The sequence below is a fragment of the Mastacembelus armatus genome, chromosome 9 (genome assembly GCF_900324485.2).
Source record: "Mastacembelus armatus chromosome 9, fMasArm1.2, whole genome shotgun sequence".
Taxonomy (NCBI): Eukaryota; Metazoa; Chordata; class Actinopteri; order Synbranchiformes; family Mastacembelidae; genus Mastacembelus; species Mastacembelus armatus.
The window spans coordinates 4,375,913-4,400,002 of NC_046641.1; the positions used below are offsets into that span (position 1 = coordinate 4,375,913).

At 40.8% G+C, this 24,090-nt stretch overlaps 1 protein-coding gene across 1 annotated transcript; it reads right to left on the minus strand.

Annotated features, from left to right (window-relative positions):
* Positions 1-4,991: 4,991 nt before the first annotated feature.
* mxd1 (MAX dimerization protein 1) lies at positions 4,992-24,011 on the minus strand. Its single transcript, XM_026321534.2, has 6 exons — positions 23,119-24,011; positions 22,377-22,476; positions 15,049-15,078; positions 10,680-10,794; positions 10,361-10,520; positions 4,992-8,619 (listed from the first exon to the last, which is right to left on the minus strand). Exons 1-6 carry the CDS (start codon positions 23,183-23,185, stop codon positions 8,423-8,425), a joined length of 669 nt encoding a protein of 222 aa, XP_026177319.1. The 5' UTR covers positions 23,186-24,011; the 3' UTR covers positions 4,992-8,422.
* Positions 24,012-24,090: the final 79 nt, after the last annotated feature.

Genomic DNA, 24,090 nt, shown 5'->3' on the forward strand with positions numbered 1-24,090 from the left:
TGCTCCTTTGAAACTCGTTTCCCTTTGGTGCTTTGATATGCCAGGTGTGACTCACAAGCACTGAGAGTGAGGACTTCTGTGAAGAGCTTTACTATATGTCATGTACAGGCCACTCAGCTCCCTCGCTTTTGTTCTGTCTTCGATACACTGATCTTGTCTGATGTGCACTCTTCACTCCGGTCCCCAGAGATCCCTTTTTGCCCGCATGCAGACCATCTCATCCATCTGTTTGCATGTACACACACACACACACACACACACACACACACACACACACATGCAAATCACACAGATACACACTCTTAGTTCTCTATCCTCTCATCTAAGCTGTCAGCTGAGAGGGAGGATGATCATGTTGGGTTGTTGCCTCTGCACTTCCTCCACTGACGTTATGAACAGACATTGAGCCACAGCCTACTAATGCTGGTTTTCTGCTCAGGTTCTGAGATTCCTGCCATCAGGGAGGCACTATCGCAGCCTGAGGAGCAGCACAGAGGCTGAAGAGGAGGCTCTTTCCTCAAGCTCTCATTCTCTTTGAATATGGACCAAGCTAAAAGACTGCATGTGTATCAGTACTTCACACAAGCTCAAATGGCCAGACTTTTGGCAATAAAGGCAAACAGTGGTGATGCTCATTAAGGAAATCTAAAATGTAAAGACATGCATTTCCTAATTTCACTGCCAGTATAGCAGGTGAGACCTGTGTCTGTTGTCTGTAAAACATCTAGCAGTTTCCCTTGCATTTTTTGCAAAAGGTTTCACAAGAAACACACATTTTATTTTCTGTTGTTTGGTTTTTAAATTAAATAAAGCATTAATGATTTTTTTGTCCACTTGGGGGATGCAGAACAACCTGAAAACACAATACTAACATCCAAACACGGAGCAAGGTTTGCATTCAGTTAGTGTTATATTCCAAATCACCCAACCAATCAGATTCCAATGCTCAGTCTGTTAGTTTTGTTTTTGCTTTTCCCTGACTTCTAAAATTAATTTATGGCTTTTAAAATGTGAAATACTCCATTATATCAATTGCTGCATTATGTCAATCCCTTCACCATAAGCTGACATACAGGTAGACAAGCAAAGGAGCACAGGAGTCTCATAAAATCCTTCAGTGACTGGAGTCACAAAAACTGCCTCCTACTGAACACCTCTAAAACCAAGGAGATGTTAGTGGATTTTCAAATGTCTAAGCGCCCTCGTTATCCAGTCAACATATGTGGTGCAGACATTGAAGTGGTAACAGCCTGCAAATATCTAGGCATGCACCTGGACAATAAGTAGGACTGGTCACTGAACACAGATGGGGCAGAGAGGACTTTTCCTCCTAAGGCGGCTTAGGTCCTTAGACGTCTGCAGGAAGATGCTGCACATGTTTTACCAAACTATGGTAGCAAGTTGTTCCATGCTGCAGTTTGCTGGGGAGGCAGCATGAAGCAGAAGGATGCAAGGCAGCTGGACAAACCGGTGGACAAAGCTGGTTCAGTGACTGGAACGAGGCTGGACTCACTGGAGGCTGTGGTGGAGAGATGCAGACAAAGAGTCCATCAAAAGGTAGAGTCCATCCTGGAATACACTGATCATCCCCTTCACAACATCCTGATGGAGCAGAGAAGCAGCTGCAGTGGACGACTCAGCTCACTGAGCTGCAGGACTGAACCATCAGGAGCTTCTTCATCCCCACTGACATCAGACTCTACAACACCTTAGACAATAGGAGATGACTGACTACTTTCACTACTGACTGACTAATGAAATACAGGACTCCCTGAATTTCCCTTTGGGGATGAATAACGTTGATCTTATCTTATTTAATCTTATACTTCCTTGCTGCAGCTGGGATGCAGGCTGAAGAGAGCAGTGAAAGTGAACCCAAACTGCAAAACCAAAACAATGCTAAAAGACACAACATTGCAGTTTCTGTTGTTGGCAATTCTCTGTGTTTATCACTAGGAGCAACACTCAACATTACATTAGTCATTTAATTCATTGGTAATATATAATGATGGATTAGTTCAGCTGTAAGAGCTGGTGGGAGGTGTGAAAATGATTCAGCCTTTAACAGGGAGTACTAGTTTAATTGTAATGCCAGCTGAATTACTTTTTATGCTTCATTAGATGTGCCAAACCTCTGGTTTTACATTATGTAATTAAATTGTAATTTAAACCTGTGAAACTGTCAAAAAAGCAATGAGATGATCCAGAATCGTGTGCACAGTGAATATAGACTGTTTCCACACATCTTGGCTTCATGTGGCAGCAAAAGCCTGGGCAAAACTAATAACGTCAATGGCTCAGTTCCTTTAAACACCCTATTAAGACACACAACTGAGCCAGCGTGCACAGTATCAAACCCGTGGTACTGACTCACCAAAATGTAATGCAGCTATTACTGACGTTATTAGTTATGGCCATGTTTTCCCTACTGTGATGTCAAAAATGTCTCCCATGTAAAAAGCACTACGAACATCAGATGACCCTGAGTTAAATAATTCAACAATAATATTTAGTTTTTAAAAAAGAAAAGTATATTTGTGCACAATTAAAAACAAAGTAAAAACCACTCCACCTCTAACTGCTTAATTATCTACGTACAGCTGTCATGCATGTAGGGAGAGTCAGGGGGTGGAGGAACCATTCAGGTGGCTCTCTATTGTTGACTTGATTTATGTATGTGATTGAATGGTTATGTGCTCACTCAATTGTTCCCAAGGGCTTAATGTTGTTCTCTGTTTCCATCGAACACGTCATTTGTTGTATGGGTGTGTGTCACATGGGTGTGTTCCCTGCAGTAGTTGTCTGAATGTCTAAATGCAAGTTTGCATACATGTGTTTGTTTGCAGGCGTTTATGTGTGTGACTGGTCAGGGCGGTCCTGGGAGGCGAAGGTCAAAGTAAGCTGGGTGTGCAGGTCCAGGATAAGCTGCTGGATCTGACTAATCTGACAAGCTGGGACATGGGTCAGTACGTCTGTGACCCTGACACACAACTGCAAACAACACACTTACTTACGCAACTCTGTCAATAATATTTCTATGCACACACCAGCATATACAGTAGGTTATGTCAATACACCCAGCTGGAGTGTGTTGTGCTTGGCTCAGGCCAAGCTGCATTGCAGTGTCTGTCTCCTGTTTCATGTGCAGATTAAACGTAAGGTGTGTCTTTTGGTGGACGCTCTCATGCAAAGTGCTTTACAGTAGGATGTGATGGATTATCTTACACCAACACTGACACTGAGACAGACAGACAGACCATATTAATTCTTGTGTAAGGTGAGTCACAGTGTTCTTGAGTCTACGGGAAACCATATCGGGCCATTACAACAATAGAATTCAACCAGAGTGTGTCATAGTCGGGCATTCAGACACCACTTCATTGTGCTGAGACTCCCTCAAGCCTATCCCTGACAGCCCTGACCCTGCTGTACCTCCCCCACTGAATAGCAGGCTTATTCTCATGACCTCCACACTAGACTGTACAGTCTGCAGCAAAGCAGCTAGGACACACAGCACAGCTCTGCTCTCAGCGGTGGGGGACACATGACCATTATCATTTATGTCTTTCATCTGGTTTTATCTTTTAAACTAACATGCATCTAAACGGAAGGCTGTATTGCATTTCTTTTCCAAAGCAAACTCCTAGAAATGACAGTTATTTGGTTACTTTATGTATATCTTTTTTCATGCATACAAAACAGTATCAAACTGAGCAGCTTTTGGCTCACAATGACCAACAGGTCCTTAGTCTGTACGTTATGGGCGAGTCAGTCAAAACACAATCATTTTTCCTGTTTTACATTGGATCCTGTGGCAACAGTTGTTCAGCATGTAAACATGCAGCATGTTTACTAAGTGGAGTTTAACATACAACTTGATTAAAATACTGTAAATTAAAAAAGGTTTGTTATCCAGGGTTAGCATGACAGAGTAATTCAGAGTAATGTGCAGTCACAGGTGTACTGCTCACTCTGGATCACACATGTAAATGTATCCATGTATACACATAAAAATCAAATAGTGTAAGGAATATATACAAAAAGGACAAGTCAAATATAGTTTGTCCCATTAATGGAAGCTACAGCTACTGATGCTAGTAACTAGAGTTGATTGCTAAGTTGATTGAACAGAGTTAACAGATGTTTGCTAACAACCTATTTACAAATTACAAGTCTACTAAAACATATTTTTTCTTTATAGATAGATAGATACTTTATTTATTATTATGGTCATACTTAGATGTATTGTGAGTTATTTGTGGGCCCTGGCCTCCAGGATGACCCACTGTTATAAAGAGCCACACTGGTGCTTTACATATCCAGACAAGATGTGCAATTATCTCGCCTCTTTCCTAACACTGTATCTGCTTATGTTACACTGGGACACTGGATGGTAAATGTCAGTCTGTTGCATATGGGTGTAGGCACAAAAGGTGAAGATGTGACCTGCATCCAGAATGAACTCAAGAGCTATAATCTGTTGGTGCTCAGAAGAACCAGTGAGACACTCACATGATATTAAAATGGCACCGGAGCTAATGGTAGCTTGCAGAGCTCTCTCCATGGTAGCAAAGACAAATCTTTCCTATGGCTGCCTTCCCTGTCAGCAGTCACACAGCTCCAGGAGGGATGCGGGCTGCTTTTCAAGATGCCCATCCCCCTCTTTTATTTCATTCTCTGGCTTTGTGTGTGTTGGTTATTGAGCAGCAGTCAGATGGCTGTGATCATACAAACCTGGGATTTGGCCAACAGATTACTTTGAAACACACTGGATGGCTGGCAAGGATTAAGCCCCCATGGAGGCTTTCTTACATCTACTGTGCAAAAACCTCCTCATTACTGTCTTTTCCACCTCTACATAAAGATTATTCATTGTATGAGAAACTGGTGGGTTGGCCTCCTTGGTCAAAGCCATCATTTTCTCTGAGAACATAATTACTGTAGAGGCTTTTGCATCTTGAAGCACAAATAAAGACAATGACAAAGTGATAGGTAGGTAAACAAGGGTTTCAAATGTTTTATTTCTTTAATATCACTGGCAAATATAAATTACTGTTCCACAATTGATTTTCAAAGGGTTATTTTCCCCCATATTTTAAGTGATTTCTTTAGAAGACGGTGTCCAAATTCTCCAATTCTTAAAAAGTAAGTGCACAAAATGTCCACCCTTAAATTATTGTTCAACAAATAGACATTTGACCTTTCTGTAGAGAAAGGTGTGGTGTGATGACAACGTTCATGGACCTATGACGCGGTGTGTCTGTGTGTTTGTGTGTGTATTGTGCAATGCATGAAAGCACCACGCCGTCACAATGAAAAGGAATGACCTTTGTGATACATGTCGATATATCATATACACTCATACATTTCATATACTTCTGTTAGGTCGTACATTTGTGTCTGTTTTAAGGCATTATAAGCCACCTTGTTTGCAGGGACAATGTGCAACAACCAAATATACACATCAATGTGAGTTTCTTCTGATGCTGAAACCTGTAGCTTAAACAACTGGTTAGACTATTCTTGTTCTTTGAGAGATTCTACACCTGCTTCTTAAGGCAGATGCTGAGAGCACCAGGGTCTTTGTCGAGGGGAGGAGGGGATGGGGGGGGTGGGTGGTTGTGAGGGTTGAGGAGCAGCAGCTGAATGTGAGTACCGACAAACACTGCCCCGCCACACACACCCACCTCACCTGCACCATGGATGCCAGCGCAGCATGTGCAAACACATGCATGCATAAAGGAAACGCACTCACACGCACACATACATGCGTAGATTGGCAGAAAACAGACCATGGATGGAAAAAAGGAGGAACCAGGTTACTCTCCATAGACAGACATTAATGCTTAGGTTAATATACATAAAGTCTTTGTCAAGTGGACTTTTTTTGCAATGTACTAGTAAACAAACGAACACAAAACCAGAAATCTTGCCTTAAGATTTTTTTTGTTTTTTTTTTTAAATCACCCACCCTATACCACCCCCAAAAAATTCTCTCTGAAGACAGTGACGAAATACACACACACACACACACACACACACACACACAGTCATATACTGTACACACATGCACGCACTGACAGATGGCATTTCAGTGAACACACCTACCCACTCACACCTACTTCTCAAAATATCTCCCCTTTAGTGCCCTTATGGCGTGGCTACAGAGTTCCTCTCCACATGAAAAAGGTTCAAATTTTACAAAAAAAGCAGCATTCCACACTCAAAAAGACTAAACAATCCTATATCTATTTTTCTGATTCTCTTTTTTTTGGTGTACCTTCTTCATGCTGTAACTGAGATTTACAAGCGGTGGACGCAGGAGTGAGGTTTCCCTGGTGCCGTGCTGCTACACTGCAGGGTTAAGGATATCTACATTCATAAAAGCTGCAATCTTCTCCCTGCCCACGATGATTCAGACACAAACAAAGTGCAAAAAACCCTCTTCCGAGGGCAGCCATTTTGTTTGAGCTTCCTAGGCACGGAGAAGGGGGGGGGGGCAACACAGCTTTGCCAGAGGAACCATCACAGCCCTCAACCAGGCCACCAGCTTCTTATACTTTTATGCTTTTTTCATTCACATTTTTATAACTTATACAGATTTTTTTGTCCTATATTCCCACTGTTAAAGGGCCAGATGGCTTTGAAAACAGCTAAAAATTAGAATAAACCACAAAAAAGCATTTCATTTCCTACAAGAACCGTGCCAGACATAAAAGCCTTGAGGCACAAAAGACATTTCTAAATATTATATGGATTGACTAGGCTGTGCAAACAAACTACACATAGGAAACTCTCAATAAACCTCACAAAAAGAACATAGGCTATGACTATTTAAATATATATATATATGTATATTCATCTATATATTTAATATATCTAATAAATACATTTGTTGATAGACATAGAGATCTTTCTGGAAACTATTTACAATAAAAGGTGTATATTTTTGCAGAAACAATAAATATCTATCAGGGCAAGGCAAAGGAGAGAAAATCTGTGGTTTTAACATTTTGGTGTTTTTCAGTGGTAACAGAAGAAAGAAGCAGCCTTTCTCTCTGTGTTACCACTGAAAAGTCAAAGCCAGTCATTCTGTTTCAGGGTGACTTGCCTCATCTCAAGCTCAACTCTCTCCTCATAAATAACTGGCAGGAACATCTACTTGCAAAAAAATAATGCTCTCAGTCTCACCTGCCTGTCCTCTCTATGTAGTGGAATGTGTTCCAGTCTCTCAGCAGCAGTTCCTATTAATACCTGGTGAATGGGGCAGTGAAGAAGTAGTGTACAAAATGTACCAGCACCTGCCAAAATATACCAGCATTTGGCCTGGTGGTTGGTGTCTCAAAGTTTCCAAACGTGTTAGTGACCCCTGCTGTGCCAGGCTCAGACATGACATACACACATTGTGATAAAAGGATGCTGTAAAAACACCACCGTCATCAGAGAGAGGCAGAAAACATCAAACCCACCCACACCCTCCCACAACCCCCAGCCCCTTCACAATCTCATGCTGCACGATTTTTTTGTCTTACTTTTTCCTCTAAATGGCAGGCATGGACATAAAATGACAGGGTAGTTACGAGCCCCTCCCACCAAATCCTGGGTGCTAAGGGATATATTGCTGTTGGCCCCAACAATTTAACATCACCCATTCTAGTGAAATGTCCACAATGTCTGCTGAGCCGTGCAGCACAGACAGACACCTGACATGTTTTTCAAACACTCAATTCATCTGCTAATATTACTGCAGTGGGGGCCTTGACATTTTTAAGAGACAATGTTTGAAAAAGATGACAGTTTTGTTTACAAAATGCAATTTTAAGTGCAAAGTACCATGCACAGATGGTTGACCATTGAGCCGGGCAGAAAAAAAAGCCCCACATCATATCTGTGTCACACTTTTGGGAGGAAATAAGTAGGAGCAGTGGTGGTGGTGGGGTGTGTGTGTGTGTGTGTGTTATTGTATGCAGGTGTGTGAAATAGGGTTGAAATCTCATTAGTGCTTCCCAGGGCTCTTGAGGCATAGAAAAAGAGGCAGTGGGATATTGTGTGGTAACATTCTCTGGCTGAAAGTTGTGTTTCTGCTTGACACATGGAGGGACGGAGGGGTGGAGTGTCTAAAATCCCACTCGTGTGATTGGTGCAGAGCACAGTGGGTGACACCCTAATGACTGACCGCTGATGATGAACTGGATGTGGGTGCGAGGTGTTGCAGTCTGAATGGAAGTCACCGTTGGGACAGGAAGTCTCCAGAGGCCTGGCTGGAGGAGAGGCCTCAGGCTTGGTCAGTCCTGGTTGAGTGGGAGGTAGGGAGGGAAGGAAAGAAGGTAAGGTCTGACTGGGACCAGGGAGCGGTGAGACAAAATTGAGACAGGATTGACTGAGGGAAGGTGGTGGATGTCAGGGCAGGGACTAGTGCTGTTTATAGGCTGCAGGCCAGCTGCTTGGCCCTCTCCTGAGTGTCCTGCAGGCGCTGCAGACTGGCGCTGGAGTAGCCCTCATCACTATAGCTGCTGCGCAGGCTGCTGCGCTCGTCCCCTGAGTCGCTCACACTGCTGGTGCTCCATTCCAGGTCACCCAGAAGGTAGTCTGTGCCTTCCACGTCCACATCCAGGTCCTCTGTTGCCACACAGGGGATGCAATAACACAGAGGTTAGAATTAGACACTGCACATAACACTGTTTAACATGTTTCTCTATGTGAGATTAAAGTTCTAGTGTGTGTTCATTCTGGGTCATTATGACAAGAAAGCATTTTAGATCATTATACAGTGCTGTGGGAAGCACATTTTCATTAAGTTTTTTTGCACAATAATTACATTTTGTTGTATCTAGGGCTCTAACTACCTGATTACACCTGATTGGCCAATGTGATGAATTCACCATTTACTCTACAGAAATGTCAGAAAATAATAAAGCTGCTCAGAACATTTTCCTTAAGAATGAGATGATGTCTTCACATTACTTATTCTGTCCAACAAATATTCCAAACCTCAGCAAAATTTCACAGCCACAAGAACCAGTTAATGTTCAGAATTTGTCCTGTAACAATGACCTTAAATATTTACACATACAATTTCATAATTCTGTTGACTGACTGACCAGTGAAGTTATCGCTTTAGTTGTGTGAATACACAAAGGTTCATTAAATGTTAGTGTGTTTGCCTGTTTAACGTTAGCGTAAACACTGCAGTATATTTGTTTGAATGCATACTTGAATTCAGTAATTTATCCATATGGAACAAGTTCCAAACAGCCTTTTTTTTTAGACCAGACATTTATGCCATTACAAAAAAGGCAAAGGTGTAATTAACAATAATAATTGCTGCATTCATTCAGGCATGCCAGATCTAAGCTACAGCCTTGTGCATGCTGACGCACTTTAAGGTTTATCAAAATGGAGCTCAGTCATGACGACTATTATTACTTAGACCTGTGATCTTCTTGTGTTTCAGCCCTGAAAAAGTTCTACTGACACTGATGGTGGCACCAAACTTTAATATAAACTGCATTAATACTTGGTCATACTATAAACTACAGAGAAACATTTTATTTAATGACTTTGTGATTAGTCACATCTAAAGACACATAACTGTGATAAAAAGAACATGGCCTGACTTTGAATGACTTCTTAGAGCTAATATACTTAATATACTTCCCATTCCCTATACAACAGCAGGTTTATCTAATGCATTTACTCTGGCTCTGCATACATATCAGAAGTGAAGACACATACTGTACTGTTAAAAACAACCAAACCCATTATTGTGGCAAAGTGCAGTTAATCTATATTAATTACTTTGAACGAGCCTTAAAATCAGTAACCAACAATCCTGTGCCATAACACTACAATACGTTATGCTGCACACATAACAGCAATTTTACTTATGCTATTGACTAGGTACACAATAGTTACATTTAAGGGAAGAGTTTCATTTGTTTTTTGACTGAATAAAACCTTCCATATTTGACAAGGCAAAAATAAAAAGCATGAAATCATTGTATTGCACATGTCCAGCTACGTTATTTTTAAGAAAATAGGCTCACAATAAATCCCTCCTGTTTTGAATTTCCTGCAGAACATCGTACCGACAAGATAAATGTCTCTGGGCCTCCTTTAGCTTCTCGCCACACCATAAAATTATATACAGACCAGTTACACAAAGAAAACCAATTTTAAAAGTGAGAAGCCTACTGAAACAACCACACTGACACATTTTCTTACTAACTGGTGCAGAGGGTTTGTGAATCATTTGTGGGAGCAGAAGTGTTTATTGTTGCCTTGTTGTCATCTACAGTCACCTGCTCCATCAGACATTTTATACTGAGAAGTGTGGGTGCTATGCCTGTGTGAGACTCACCCTGGTCGGAGTCAGACTTGTCAGAGGACACAATGGAGCCTGTGCTGTCCATGCGGGTTCTCTCCACGCCCAGCTGCTCCAGACGCCTCCTCAGGTGTCTTTGTTCCCGCTGTAGCTGCTCCAGGGTGTGCTGAGCTCTCCTGTCGCTCTCTTCCAACCTCTGCAGGGTGGAAAGAGATTTTTTTTTTTTTTTTTTAAAAAAACACACACTCCAGGTCAAAAACGTTGCTCCCTCAGAGGCTTATCTAAGACATTTCAGTCACTGAAACAATATTAACCCGTTTATCCACCACAGCAGTCAGGTAAATAGTACACACACCTTGATGTGGTCTTTGGCCTTCATCAGCAAGCTGAGGGTGGTGTGCCTGTTAGCGTCTGGTCCCAAGGGAACAAGGGATTTCAAGCGCTCTAAACAAAGCCGTAGATGTGCCCGTCTGAAGACAGAAGAAAAAAAATGGAAAATGATGAGCTGTCACACATTATTGTTTCTCAATGTAAAAATGTTTTGATAATTGTTACTTCAATTGGATGTTTGAGCTAAACTGTGCAAAATGCTATTAGTGTTCATATATTCTGTGCCCAGCATTTAAATCTCTTTATTTAACACGTCTGCATATTCCTTGTCGGTAAGAGGACTTTTTAAATAAAAATGGCTCTAGTGACATCACTTTATGCAATCTGTTAGATTTTTTTTGCTGTTTTGATAGTTATAAGTTTAAAATAATAATAATAGTGATAATAAAACAATGGGATCAGTTGATATAGAGCATAAATATCACCAAACAATGAAATGAAATTTAAATGTAAGTGAGGTATTTGTACTCTGATGTGTTTTGGGCCTCTGTTTTCTGATACAAACGGTAGAAGCTAATCACCATTATTAAATAGCAATGAGTAAAAGCTTTTGGCTGTTAATGTGTGAGCCCTTTCCATGTATCCTTCTTCACAGGAATCAGATTTTTAACATTTTTACATAATGTGGCTACATAGGATATTTCATAAGCAATAAACCTCCTTTCACAAGAAGACATCAAGAACATGGTGAAATCCTCAGCTCATCTGTGACATATGTTCAGGTCTGAACTGATTCTAATATCACCGGTCCAGTTTGCATTTGCATTTCTCGTCTCCTCTCCATTTCCCTCCGTATCGCTTGCAGCCGCTCTAAGGTTGCAGCCTTGGCAGTTGCTAAGGTCTGGTGGGTGTTTGTGACCACTTGACCCTACTGTTACACAACACACACCTCCAGCTCCAGCCTCAGCAGAGTGTGTACGTGTCTGTATGCCTGTGTGAGCCGTTGTGAGTGGGCGTGTGTACGTCAGTCTCTCCTGAATGCGAGTATAAAAATGTTACTTCAGCAACTGAGGGCTGGCTGGATGAGCTGTTCATTTATCGTTTGCTGCAGGTAATCCTGATGGGAGCGTCACTGCTGGAAAGCTGGACTTTATTCAAATTGAAGAAATGGAGGGAGGAGAATTCTGATTTGAATGTGGGCAGGAGACGCACACAAATAGGTTCTTGCCTGTTGCCTTTTAAAAACACATACACACAACAGGTGAAACCCACCCATGCACACACAAAGCAGCATTCAGCAGCTAAAACGAAGTGCATGTTTTTCAGCTGATTCAGTCCAAAGGGCATGCAGACTGCCATTACATAACATGGAAATGCTCTGGCCTGTGTTGTTCTGATATAATAAGGGATCGGCAGGGCTAGATAATGTTTGTTAAACAGTGATGACGAGCAGCAGACTCACAAAGCTGTGCCAGTCACATGGTATCAGTGTAAAAGGAAAAAAACAAAAAACAAAAAACTATGGTATGGCAATAACACTTGGTGCTATTTTTGTAACAGGTTATTCTGGTTCAGTGTCGCCTCAGTGCAGTGTTTTAATAGGTGAGAATGTACAGTATTTGTAGCCACAGGTTTGTGTGCTATCAGCCTAAAGCCAGAATGTAAAATTTTCTGCCCTAATTTCACACTTGTGTACCATTTAAATACACATGACTGGCTTGAGTACACCTGCTTGGGGTAAAATCAATGTCCAAGACAAGTTCACTACAGCTGGGTCTCAAAATGGTTTCTTGTACAGTAGTCTCAGCTACTAAAAACTAGAACTGGATACGTGTGATGTACTTCAACTGACCAGCAGTAAAGCGCCCTGCTGTCCTCACCACCCTCCCCCTTCTTCAGACCCCAGCAACACTAACCACCCATGACTAGCAGGGAGAAAGGAAGGCGTGATGTACAGAACAGGTCTTCCAATGTGTGTATGGAGGTTTCACTGAGCCAATATTGCCAGGAGGCGGCTTTGTTAGCACTGGCTCATAATTTATTATCTGCTTGCAGTGGTGTTCTATCATCAAGTTACTGGTGGGAGAAACTGGCTAAAGGCTATGAATGTTCTCAAGTGTAATAGGATGGGCTGTGGCCATAATTTTGACTTACTGCTGGATATGAGGTGTCACCACACACACGCTCAGGCATACACACGCAGAGGGCTAAATCCCAGACACAGGCCTCGGCGCCATATATTATTCAAGCTGTCCGCTGAGCTGCTGGTTTGCATTAACTAGCACAGGCAGGATTGGACCATGTCTTTGACAGTGGGTTCAGATGGCATGAATAAAAAAATCATATGAAGGCTTGGGGTCGGGTGTTTGCCTGGGGTGCACTAAGAAACTGCAGCAGTTGTGATTTTTTTGGTTAATTAAATGTAGCCTACTAACAAAAATAAAACTTAATCTTATGCCTAAACACTATAATAGTCATTTTATTAAAGGGTCTTATTAAAGGTTTTTTCTAAACCCCAACAATCTAATACTATATTAATGTGCTGCTAAAGTGTCTCCTCAAATGCACATTGAGTACATTACTCTCACTGTTTACCAACAGTAACAGTGGGAATCAACTACAGATGGTCAATTAATCTGCAGATTATTTGATCAAACAGTTTTTTCTCTAGTGTGTGTGTCAGAAAACAGTAAAAAAAAAAAATTAAAGAAAAAAGCCCATCGTAATTTTGCATAAGTCAAAGAAATGTATTCAGGTGACACTCCAAACCAAAAACATATTTAGTTTTTTTTTTTCATGTTTGACAAAGAAAAACAGAAAATATTCACTGGATAATAGAATTACTTTCACTTGACAAACTGCTAAAACAATTATCACAGTAATTGGTGATAGATTTGTTTGTCAATGGACTAATTCAGACTGTTACAGTTGATTTTATTTAATTCTTTTCATCTCAGCTCATAGCTAATCAATTCTATCTTGTCTGATAAACATGAACTTTTCATGGCACACCTGACCTATAGGAAAGGTAGAGATGGACTGATGACTTCACAGTGTAGCGCATACATTAGCAGCTCAGACAATCCAGGTGTAAGCTATTGAAACAAGATCAGCTGCTCTCTGTTGCCAAAGTGCACAGTGGGTCACCTGATACAACCAGGCTGAGGAACTGGTGGTTCTGTTTGCACAAACCAATTTAGTCACCTAACTAAGAGCATTAATATACATGCTAATCTCTGTCATTACATACATTTGAAACCACACTTTTTTCTCAACAGGTTCACTCTTTAATTATTTTTTGTTATGATATGGTTCATAAAATATTGCATTATCCTGTTACTGATGGTATTCGACATCAGAAAAAAGGCACATTATAGTTTTAACTGAGAAAACTGATCGGAACTGCAAATGAGTTCATCTTTTGACTCTTTGCTTGACAAATCTGAGAGTATGTTGAGATGGTCAGTCTGTATAGAAAATCAGATGTGTTTTCGTGCACTTTAGCAACATGGTTAGAGTATAAATCACTAACTGTATATACATGCAGCTGGCAAATAATTACACCTGATCCCTACTTAGTCTAGAACCATAGTTTCCTTTGTTTATGGGCATTTCAAAGCTGTAGTTTACATGCTCTGGTCCAAATTGTTGAGGAAGCTAGTAAACTGTATGTGTTTCCCACTTTATCTTTTCACACAGAAAATATTCATAGGAAACCAAAATACATCACCAAAAGCCAGTGACAACTCTGTCAATAGTCAGATGTGTCTGGGGCTGGACAGAGAAAGGAAACATGGGAAGAAGCTCTTATCTACCCAAATATTAAGCAGGCTTTCCCTGGGATAAAAGCGAGATAAAAGTATGGTGGGTGTCATGATTCCCTGTCTAGAGCCCATGTTTGGTTTGTCCATTCTGGTCTACTGTAGAAACATGGCAGCACAACATGGCTGCCTCAGTGAAAGGAGACCTGCTCCCTATGTAGATTTTAAAGGCTCATTCTAAGATTAGGAAAATGCAACAGTTGGTATTTGCATGCACAACTGACAAGATATTTATTATACTATATTCCATTTCTGCTAATAAGATTACTCTAAATATTACACACTGAAGCTTTAAGTGTTAAGTTATATTTAAGCTTGTCCATTTCAAATTATTTATTAATATTTGTTTCATGCCATTTTCTATTAAACATAAACATAAGTGCTAAACATTTTTTTTTAATTTACAAATTTTTTTCTTTTAATTTCAGTTGAAATGATGCTCCAGACGCATCTCTGCTTGTTACTGTTATAATTTACAGACACTAGTGACTATAAGAAACAGCCCTGGAGTGGGTATTTTTGGGGACTGAAGTGCCAACACATGAATAAATACACACACATTTTTTTACATACCTGTTTTTTTCCATCTCATTGTGCGTAGACCTGTGGGGATAAAAGGAAATACATATGAGAAAATGAAAGGACACACAATAAACCAGCAACTGATCAAACATGGTAGGGCTTCCCCTATGTGTGCCATCACAGCAGTCCAAGGCTTTACTGCAGAGGGCTGAAAGAGAGAAAGCGTGAAAGAAGGCTGTGTGGGAGGTAGTGAGTAGTCAGAACAGCTGACAGAATGAGATTCTAGGAATAATAAGGAAGGACTGGGCATTCTGATGCCCAAGGCTTGTTCTAGAGAGGAAATGTGCTGTTTTAAGAACCAAACTCGCACACAGTTATGCAATGAAGAGGCCGAGGGTAAACATAGTAACAGTAACCAGAAACAGTAGATGGGACTATGCCTGATTATGCGCTGTGCATGTGGTGCTGAACGGGCTGGGGGGGGGGGGGGTGGCACGGCAAAGGTAACAGAGATGGAGGTGCTAGTGGCTAGTGACTCCAACACTGCAGTGGTAAAATGGTGCATGTACACAGAGCGAGAGAGTGAAGAAACAATCAAGTGAAGCTTTTGGAGGAATGCAACTCTGACTTGTCTTGAAAAGGTCTAAGAGGGGCAGAAAGCAATGAAAAAAATCCTCCCAGAATTATTGAACTTTCCTATATCTCACCCTAACCACCTGACGCCTCCGCCCCAGGGCCCAAAATAGCCTCTGCACCTTAAGCTCTGCTAGTTTATATGCTGTCATCGTGCCATGGCCGAGATGCTCAGAGTACTCTCGACCACTCCCACACACAGACACACCTTGACTCACCTCCAGGTTTGACAACTTACTTTGAAGACAAAGCTTGGAAATACTGGTTCCACACTCTATTGTCATAACCTCTGAACTTCACTGGGTGTCACGCCTATGGCTGTGTGTGTATTATCTTGTTCCATCTCATCTCTCTGGGAGCTCTCTATCTCACTTGTCCCTTTCCGACCAGTGTGCATTCCTGTGCAGGGCAGACAGCCGCTGCTGACATAACCGTGCCAGCAAGGAAATGATCCCACTTATCCAGGCAGGATTTCAGGCTCTGGCATTCCTCCCATCTTTGCCCTAGTTCCATAATCTTCTGCTACCCTCCTCTTACACACCCATAATGTGAAATAATCTCTAATTCCATATCAGTACATTACACAATATTACTATAACATTACACAATAGAGCTGAAAGTCTAATTAATCCTCTGTAAAACACCATTTCCATATCTGATCAAGGTGACAGCTGAATGTCAAGATCCAGCTGCCACTTTCATTAGTTCACCAGACAAACTTAATTTGCAACACAATTAATTCATGAGTCACTTCCCTTGACCATATATGGCTGAATTATTATTATTATTATTGTTGTTGTTGTTGTTATTTCGGTTCTTCAAAAACCAAAAACACATAAACTGATAAAAAACAAAAGTGTGAGGTTCCCAAATATTTATGCTGGATTATTTTTTTAAAAATGGTCCAGTTTCTGATGGGCAAACTGTGCTGATAACACTGTTTCTTACTGACCTCAAACCTATTTTTAGATTACTGCCCTTAAATGTATTTTTACCTGTTAGCAGACATACACACTGACAGTGATATACCAGCAACAAACTAATGATTGATTTATCAGTCTTGCTGTAACTTGCACTGACAGTATATTGACCAAAAATATTTAGGGTGTGCATTTTCATTGGGTCTAGTTTTCAGAATCTTGCCGATAGTTTGTATACGTTATGAGAGCTTTTACTCATCAAAGTAAACGCTGTGGGACCAGTGCAACAGTTCTACAGCACAGAGTCCATCCATCCATCATCTATACCCGCTTATTCCTAACCAGGGTCACAGGGATCTGCTGGAGCCTATCCCAACTCTCTTTGGGTGAAAGGCAGGGGGACACCCTGGACAGGTCACCAGTCCATCACAGAGCACAGAGTCGAATGCAAACAAAAGACATCTGCAGTCAGGTTTTAAAGAATCCAACAGTGGAGCCAGATTATCTAAACCACAGTGTTTGGAGGTAAAACTTAAAGTGAGGACACCAGAAACACAGCTTAGATTCCTTCAGTGCACAGCAAAACTGTGCATAAAGCATTGAAAAGGCAGAGACTTTAACTGTGATGAACATTTTCAAGCTGATACATACTTGAGATGTGTGAAATCTGAGTGTTCCAAGTGATACACAGCACATATCAGTATCATCTCAAAGTCTGACCAACCAAAATAAACCACTGCTCACAAAATTGCACCAAAAAGCAAAACTAAACATTGCCAGCGAACATGATAACAAGCCTGGCTGATATTGGCAGCACATTCTTTGGTTAGATGACATCAAAATAAATTAGTCTGATGGGGTTCAGCATGCTTTGCATGAAAATAAGCCAGGACCATCACAGTGATTACATAGTATTGACCGTGAAACATGGAAGTGAGGGGTGTGTTTACTGTAGGGCTTCATGAGAGCAGGAGGTGTAGGGGAGATGACATTTATAGATGCCACTATTGATGCAAGTCTCTATGTATGAGAAAATGACTCCCAGTGTCAGGAAGCTTGGCAGCACATTGATTCCAAACACATATATATATATATGTGACAGAGTGTTTGAAGAAGAATTACCCTGCGACCTTGCTGAGTAAGTCTCCTGACTTGGATCCAACAAAGAATGAAATTTTTCGTAGCTAAAGAGCAACACAGCCCCTCCAGCAAAGAACAGCTGAAGAATCAGTGAAGAATGGCAGAACATCTCTCTGCAGATTTTCAGTAGACTGTTTATCACCCATGCCCAGAATGGCTGAATCTGTTTTTGAATCTGATCTGTATTTAAAGTAACAGAATAAAGGCAAACCTACAAATGATTAACTTAAACATGTATGTTTCTCCAAATTAATCGGCTTCATATTAACATTTTTTTGGCTAAAAACAAATGAAACTGTTTTAAATTAATAAGATTCGCAATTATTTCTTCAGTGATACTCACCAGAAGTGTGCTGAAGTGAGATATCATAAATGTGAACGTCCTTGATAAAGTTTTCTAAGATTTGGTGTAGATTATACCTGATGGCTCTATTGCTGAGTTGTTAAAAAAGATTCACCAGCACACCTTTCCACAGGCTCCAAGTACAGTTCACATTCTAGGACATTAATCTTCCATTAAACTGTACTTCCCCTTGTGAAGGCCACACTAACCCAAATAACAACACAAGCATGGAAAGACTCCATGTTCATGCTTAACGAGGATGGCAAGCCCACTGTATGATTTCTATAGTACACTGTTGCTGCATAGTGTGTGTGTGTGTGTGTGTGTGTGTGTGTGTGTGTGTGTGTGTGTGTGTAGAGTGGGGGAGGACACTCTCCATCTATGTAATGGAGGAGCTGGTGTTCTCCACTGCCTGCCAAGAGTGAGAAGAGAGCAGCAAAGACACTGATGGGTGGAGGAGGTGAGGAAAGAGAAAAAATGCAAGGATGAGAGAAAGATGATGGGAACGGAGGAGTTACTACTACAGACACACACATGCACACCAAAAAAATGGTGACTACCTTCCCCCACTACTCACACATTCATGCTATGGGAAACAACAGAGGCTGGGGGGGGGCTTGTACATAGTGGGTTGAATGACTCTGAAGGCATGCATGGCTGCCTACCCTACATTTGACAGAGGCTCAATAAAGAAGCAAAAAAAAAAAAGATGAATTAATGATCTGCTCTTCCTTGGTAAATTCACACCAAATCAGATCAAATCATGTAGGCTATGCAGTAGCCCTAATAAATAAGTGCGGCGTGCTGCTTTTTAATGGTACTAAGTAATGGATGATAAAGTGCTTACAGCTAATGTGGGAATAGCTGCAGCTTAACACAACCTTGTAGGTAAACAGTAATAAATGGTAAGAGTAAATACTGGTAAGCTAAAAGGCTTCATGACTAGACAAGGACAAAGCTCCAGCAGATACTCGGCATACCAAGATAGTACCTCACTTTCTTCACTACATGTGAAAATGTAGTGGTGCCTAAGCATGTTAAGACATGAGCTAGAATCAAGTACTTCTTTGCACCTCTGCACGTACTGTCTTTTCCTACATGGAGGCAATGGAGGAACATTACATATGTACACTGTACAAGTACACTGTCCTCACTGTAAAGCTCACTTTACATACTACATTATTTTCTTGGCGAATAGGCAAATCCAAATATTTGAGAAACATAAAGTTCCTTTTTAAAAGAGCTTTTTATTTAAAATATTTTCTGCCTAGACACTGTATGCATATACACAGCGGATGGAAAACATATTTGTGTTTTTCAGGTACATTAATGAAGCACTTTCAGGTAATTATTCAGATTTCTTATATGACATTTTGACAGCCAAGCTGCACTGAACAGTACAGCCACTAACATGAGTGGATGGACAGGAAGTGACGTGCTTATGGTATGAAATACTCAAATATCAGTGTATAACAATCATGTAACTTTAGCTCTGAGCATACTATAGCTGGATATACATTTACAAGTGCTAACATGTCCATACATAAAACTAATTATGTGCTGATTTTCATGCTTCAACGTATGTGTGGTCATTTTCACACTTCATATTGGCAGAGGAGAGCATTCGCTCCAGTGGAGTGTGGATGATGACAGTGTGGATTATTGTGCGTTAATGGCCGACACACCTGATGTAAAGGCAACATCAAGTATACAGTAGAGCTGAATGGGTTCATTTGAATTATCTGACCTGATGTTTTTTTTTTAACCTGGTGCATCATGGCATTTCATTGCTGCTAATATGGCATTTACAAAATGTATGTTCATTAATTGCCCTAGTCTACTGTCACCTCTTTATCCCTTACATTTTAATCTTTCTGATTAAAATAAGGCATGTAAGAGTGGGTGGCAGCAATACACCAATGTTCTTTATAACTAACATGCCAACTTCTTCATCTCAGCCAAGCATAAAACTCATTTTTTGGCATTAATTAGGTGTTAATACCCCCATTCACAATTTCTAATTTGCATATAAACATGAAATTATTCAGAACATATAGATTTTGAATCTGCTAACACTGCCATATATCCTGTAGCAATATCACAGTTTTGACCAAAGCAATAAAAGCAAATGGAAGCTTTATAAACAAAAGAATTTTTTTTTTTTTTATTTGGTTACAGTGACACCCGTCAAGAGGTGGGGCAGGATAAGCAGCAAGTGAAGTTCCTTCTTAATGTTAATGTGTTGGAAGCAGGAAAAAAAACAGTCTGTTGCAGCTTGCTGCATATTTGGCTGTGTAGCCACAGACATGTCAGAGTGCCCATGCTGAACTCCACCCACCACCAAAAGCATCTACAGTGGCCACGTGAGCATCAGATTTGGATCATAACCAATAATATTATGCATTTGTTCAGGGACAGCAGGAGGAACATGACAAAGGGTTCACGGCGTTGCCTTAGTGTCCAAATTACCCAGAGATCAACCTGATAGTGTATCTGTGTGATGTGCTGGAAAGCCTGATCCATGAAGGCCCCACCTCACAACTTACAGGGATTAAAGGATCTGCTGCTGACATCTTACTGTCAGATACAGCAGGACACCTTCAGAGGTTTGGGAAGTTTGTGAGAGATGTTTTGGCAGCAGAAGGAATAACTATACAATGTAAGGCCAGTGGTTTTAAGGCTGTGGCTGATCTGTGCATGTTTTAGTGCATATTATCTTGGAGCCAAATTACAATCTAATCACAGAACCAACATTCATCTGTGAGGTGCAGATGCAATGCCAATGTGTTCTGCTTTGACTGATTTGTTAGTTTCTGGTTATGGATTGTTCCCTATGCGTGAGTAGTAGTGTCTACTGAGGTGACTACAGCTGCCAAGATCTGACCTCTCGCTGAAATGTGTGTGCGGTCACCTTGACTGACCCAGTTTGCCTTACAGTGTGGCCAGTCACCTGAAGCTAGACTGATGTTTGCTGCTGTCAGTCAGAGGCTTGAAAAAAAAAAGGGGGAAATCTAAGTGTGACTTTAGATAAAAAAAACTGACATGTACACATACAGCCACAGCTGTTAATGCCTGACGACCTCTTCTGTAGTACTTTGAAGCAGTTACCCATTATGGAATAAAAGAATTAGGTGGGATGTGTCAGCAAAATGGTGCCAAAATCTTTACTTTACAATTTTTGTGTAAAAACAAATGATTTTACTGCATACAAAACTGCTATGCACATATTGCAGCGCACTCCGTAACACAGCCTGTTAATGGCTGCCCACCAAGTACCTAAATTGGGCTATGCATGCAGCATGTTAGTGCTGATAACAGACTGACTGTCAGGGTTTTGATGTTATAGAGCCACTAAATGTGGGTAAAGCGCCTCTGAAACCATATTCTCTTGGTGCCTAACCAAAAGGGTCACAGTGTTCAGACCCCTTCACTTTTTTGCACATATTGTGTTGTAGAATTGGTTTTAAAGGGATAAAACATATTTTAGATGATTTTGGAAATTAAATAAAAATCAAAAACTGAAATCTCAAATGCTCTCATTTACAAAAGGTATTTAAACATTTTAAAAACATGTTTTCACTCAGACCTCACGGATTACAGAACACAGATTGATATGAAAATGGCAATTGCATCTGTTTAAAAATGTGTCTACAATACAATAAAGTGTAAAAAATAGGCCTGAAGACTGTCTGAAGCTAGGGCTATTTTCTTTTAAACAAATGGCTAAAGTAGACAGTCTGCTTTGTTGTCAATTCCACCACATGTAGAGCACATACAGAGAATCGAAATTTCGTTAACTCTCAAACCCTTGGTGTGTACAGATAAACTCTAAAACTAAATAGTGCAACGTAAAAATTACAAATAAGGGCATGCAAGATAAACTTAGATGAGAAGGTAGTATCCATGGGAGACTTTTCACAGTGGTGTAAGCTCTCTTATAACAGCACAAAATTATGGTGTTACTCCCATAATGTTAGTATTTGTAAATATAATAAATATGTATGTAAGTAAAAATGTAGAGAAAGACGGCTGCCATCTTAAAACCCACTCATCTTGCACAATTCTGGATGGATGTGGTTGGTGAATTTAAATTTATGTTACCTTGTTTTAAGCATGAACAAACACCAAAACAAAAACAATAATATTAAACATTGTCAAATATGATCCTGTCATCACAAACAGCAAATTATAACTGTGACTTTAAAAAATGGAAAAATTGATTAATCCTGTTCCACTCAGTAGCAGCACACTTGAAGTGGGGCTATAGCAGACAGACAGCTTGTTGCAGAGCTGAAAAAACAATGAAATGTGTAGATTTTTGACACAAGATGTATCGCCTTTACCTGCTACTTGTGTTTTTCTTGCTTTTGCTTTTCCTTTTCAAGCTTTCCCTCTCTCGACTGCTAATGAAGGGCGGCATGGAGGCATAGCCATGTTCAGCTTCTGCAAGCAAATAAACAACATAGTGGTCACATGTCCTGATCTGGCAATGCAAAACATAGCCACAGTGAAGAGAAGCCAAATAGGAATAGGAAGACTACAAAATGTGCCAAATTTGATCCTTTTGCACTTCAGTAGCAGTGTCTTGTGGTGATCTGTAGACATGCAATGAATGATTTTTAATGCAATATCTTTATACACATTTTCTCCCTTCAGCCTGGACAATGATGTCATCTCGAACTGGAATAAGCCTCAGTGGCAAACCACAACAGAAGGAAAGGAGGGGCCTCCATGAAAACAATGTGTCCCTGCACATCTGACTGCATCTGCCACATATGCATTCACTCTCTGTCAGAAATGCAAATGCACGTGTGTTTGAAGACATGCATTATGTTCCAAATATACATGAATACTGATTATACCATCGATTTGGAGTGTGCGATAAATGTTGTTGTATTGTGCACAATCGGCAGCGTTAATGTATTTAGTGCATGACTCGATTGCTGGAAGTAAAAAAGGGAAATCTGCGGGGGGGTTAGAAAGCTTTACAATGACAGTTGCGTAAATCAAGTGTGACTTGAGGGGGGTGTCGGTGTAATTTTTCAGAAATAAACCAGTCTGGTAAACAAAACAATGACACTTTACCTCGTTCCCTGCGGTCAAGGTACTCGGCTGCTTCGATCAACATCTGCACCATTCCGATCGCCGCCATTTTCAACAATAACACTGATAATATGACAATCCGATGAGGGAGTCCGTGGCTGTACACAACCTGCTTCAGGTCCTGGCACTCAGGCGGCTTATTGTTGTCTCAGTGCTTATTGTAAAAGGCGAGATATGACGTTAAACAGCTGCTCCTGCAGTGTGTCAGGTGGGCTATTTAAAAATTAAATGCCATGAACACAGCACCAATCAGTTTCCAAAGGCGAGCAGTGTCCGTACTTAATGAGTGTTAAATGGTTTGGGGTTAGCTAGCTAGTAAAGGCTGGCACCAACACTTCACCAACAGCTAACGGCAGGGTCGCTTTAAAGCTAACTAACCTTTAGCTTAGTAACATTAGTTTATATGTAGGTAGCTCTTTGAAAAGCGGCGTCCTGACCAAAACAAGACGAGGGGGTTCCTGACATTTAAAAATAAACCAAGTATTGTTGTGTTGGCAAAAAAGAAGCGGGCTAACGTTAGCGAGAAGTTGCTGAATTAACGCTGGAAACTTCTTGCTAGCTGGGTTGTAAAGATTCAGCCAGAGAATAAACAAGAAGTGTGGCTCGTTCAGTTGTCACAGACCTGCCTGGTGTGAAACGTACAGAAAAACGAGCTCGTTGTTTTAAAGTTCAGCCGACGGTGTCATCCAACCCTTTCGGCTCGGCTGTATGAGCTGGCTGGTTCTGTGCTGGTTTATCGCTGATCACGAGTGATACGTCTCGTTGGAAACGCGGGGAGCGACTGATACCAATGAGAAACAGTCAGTGTTTATCAAACTGCTTCCAAAATAGCAGCTTGTTGATCTGAACCACAGCCTGACTACTGTACTGTACCACAAAGCTTCGGTGCGCTGCGATGTGGTTGGTTATCGGATGCGACAAACTAAGCTGCTATTGGGTATTCAAGCCATCAAT

Excerpts from the sequence above, each read along its gene's own strand:
- mxd1 (XM_026321534.2), bottom strand. The coding sequence starts at position 23,185 with ATGGCGGCGATCGGAATGGTGCAGATGTTGATCGAAGCAGCCGAGTAC. Across the intron at positions 15,079-22,376 it reads AAGAAAAACACAAGTAGCAG|GTCTACGCACAATGAGATGG; the intron begins GTAAAGGCGATA and ends TTATCCCCACAG. Across the intron at positions 8,620-10,360 it reads CAAGTCTGACTCCGACCAGG|AGGACCTGGATGTGGACGTG; the intron begins GTGAGTCTCACA and ends GTGTGGCAACAG.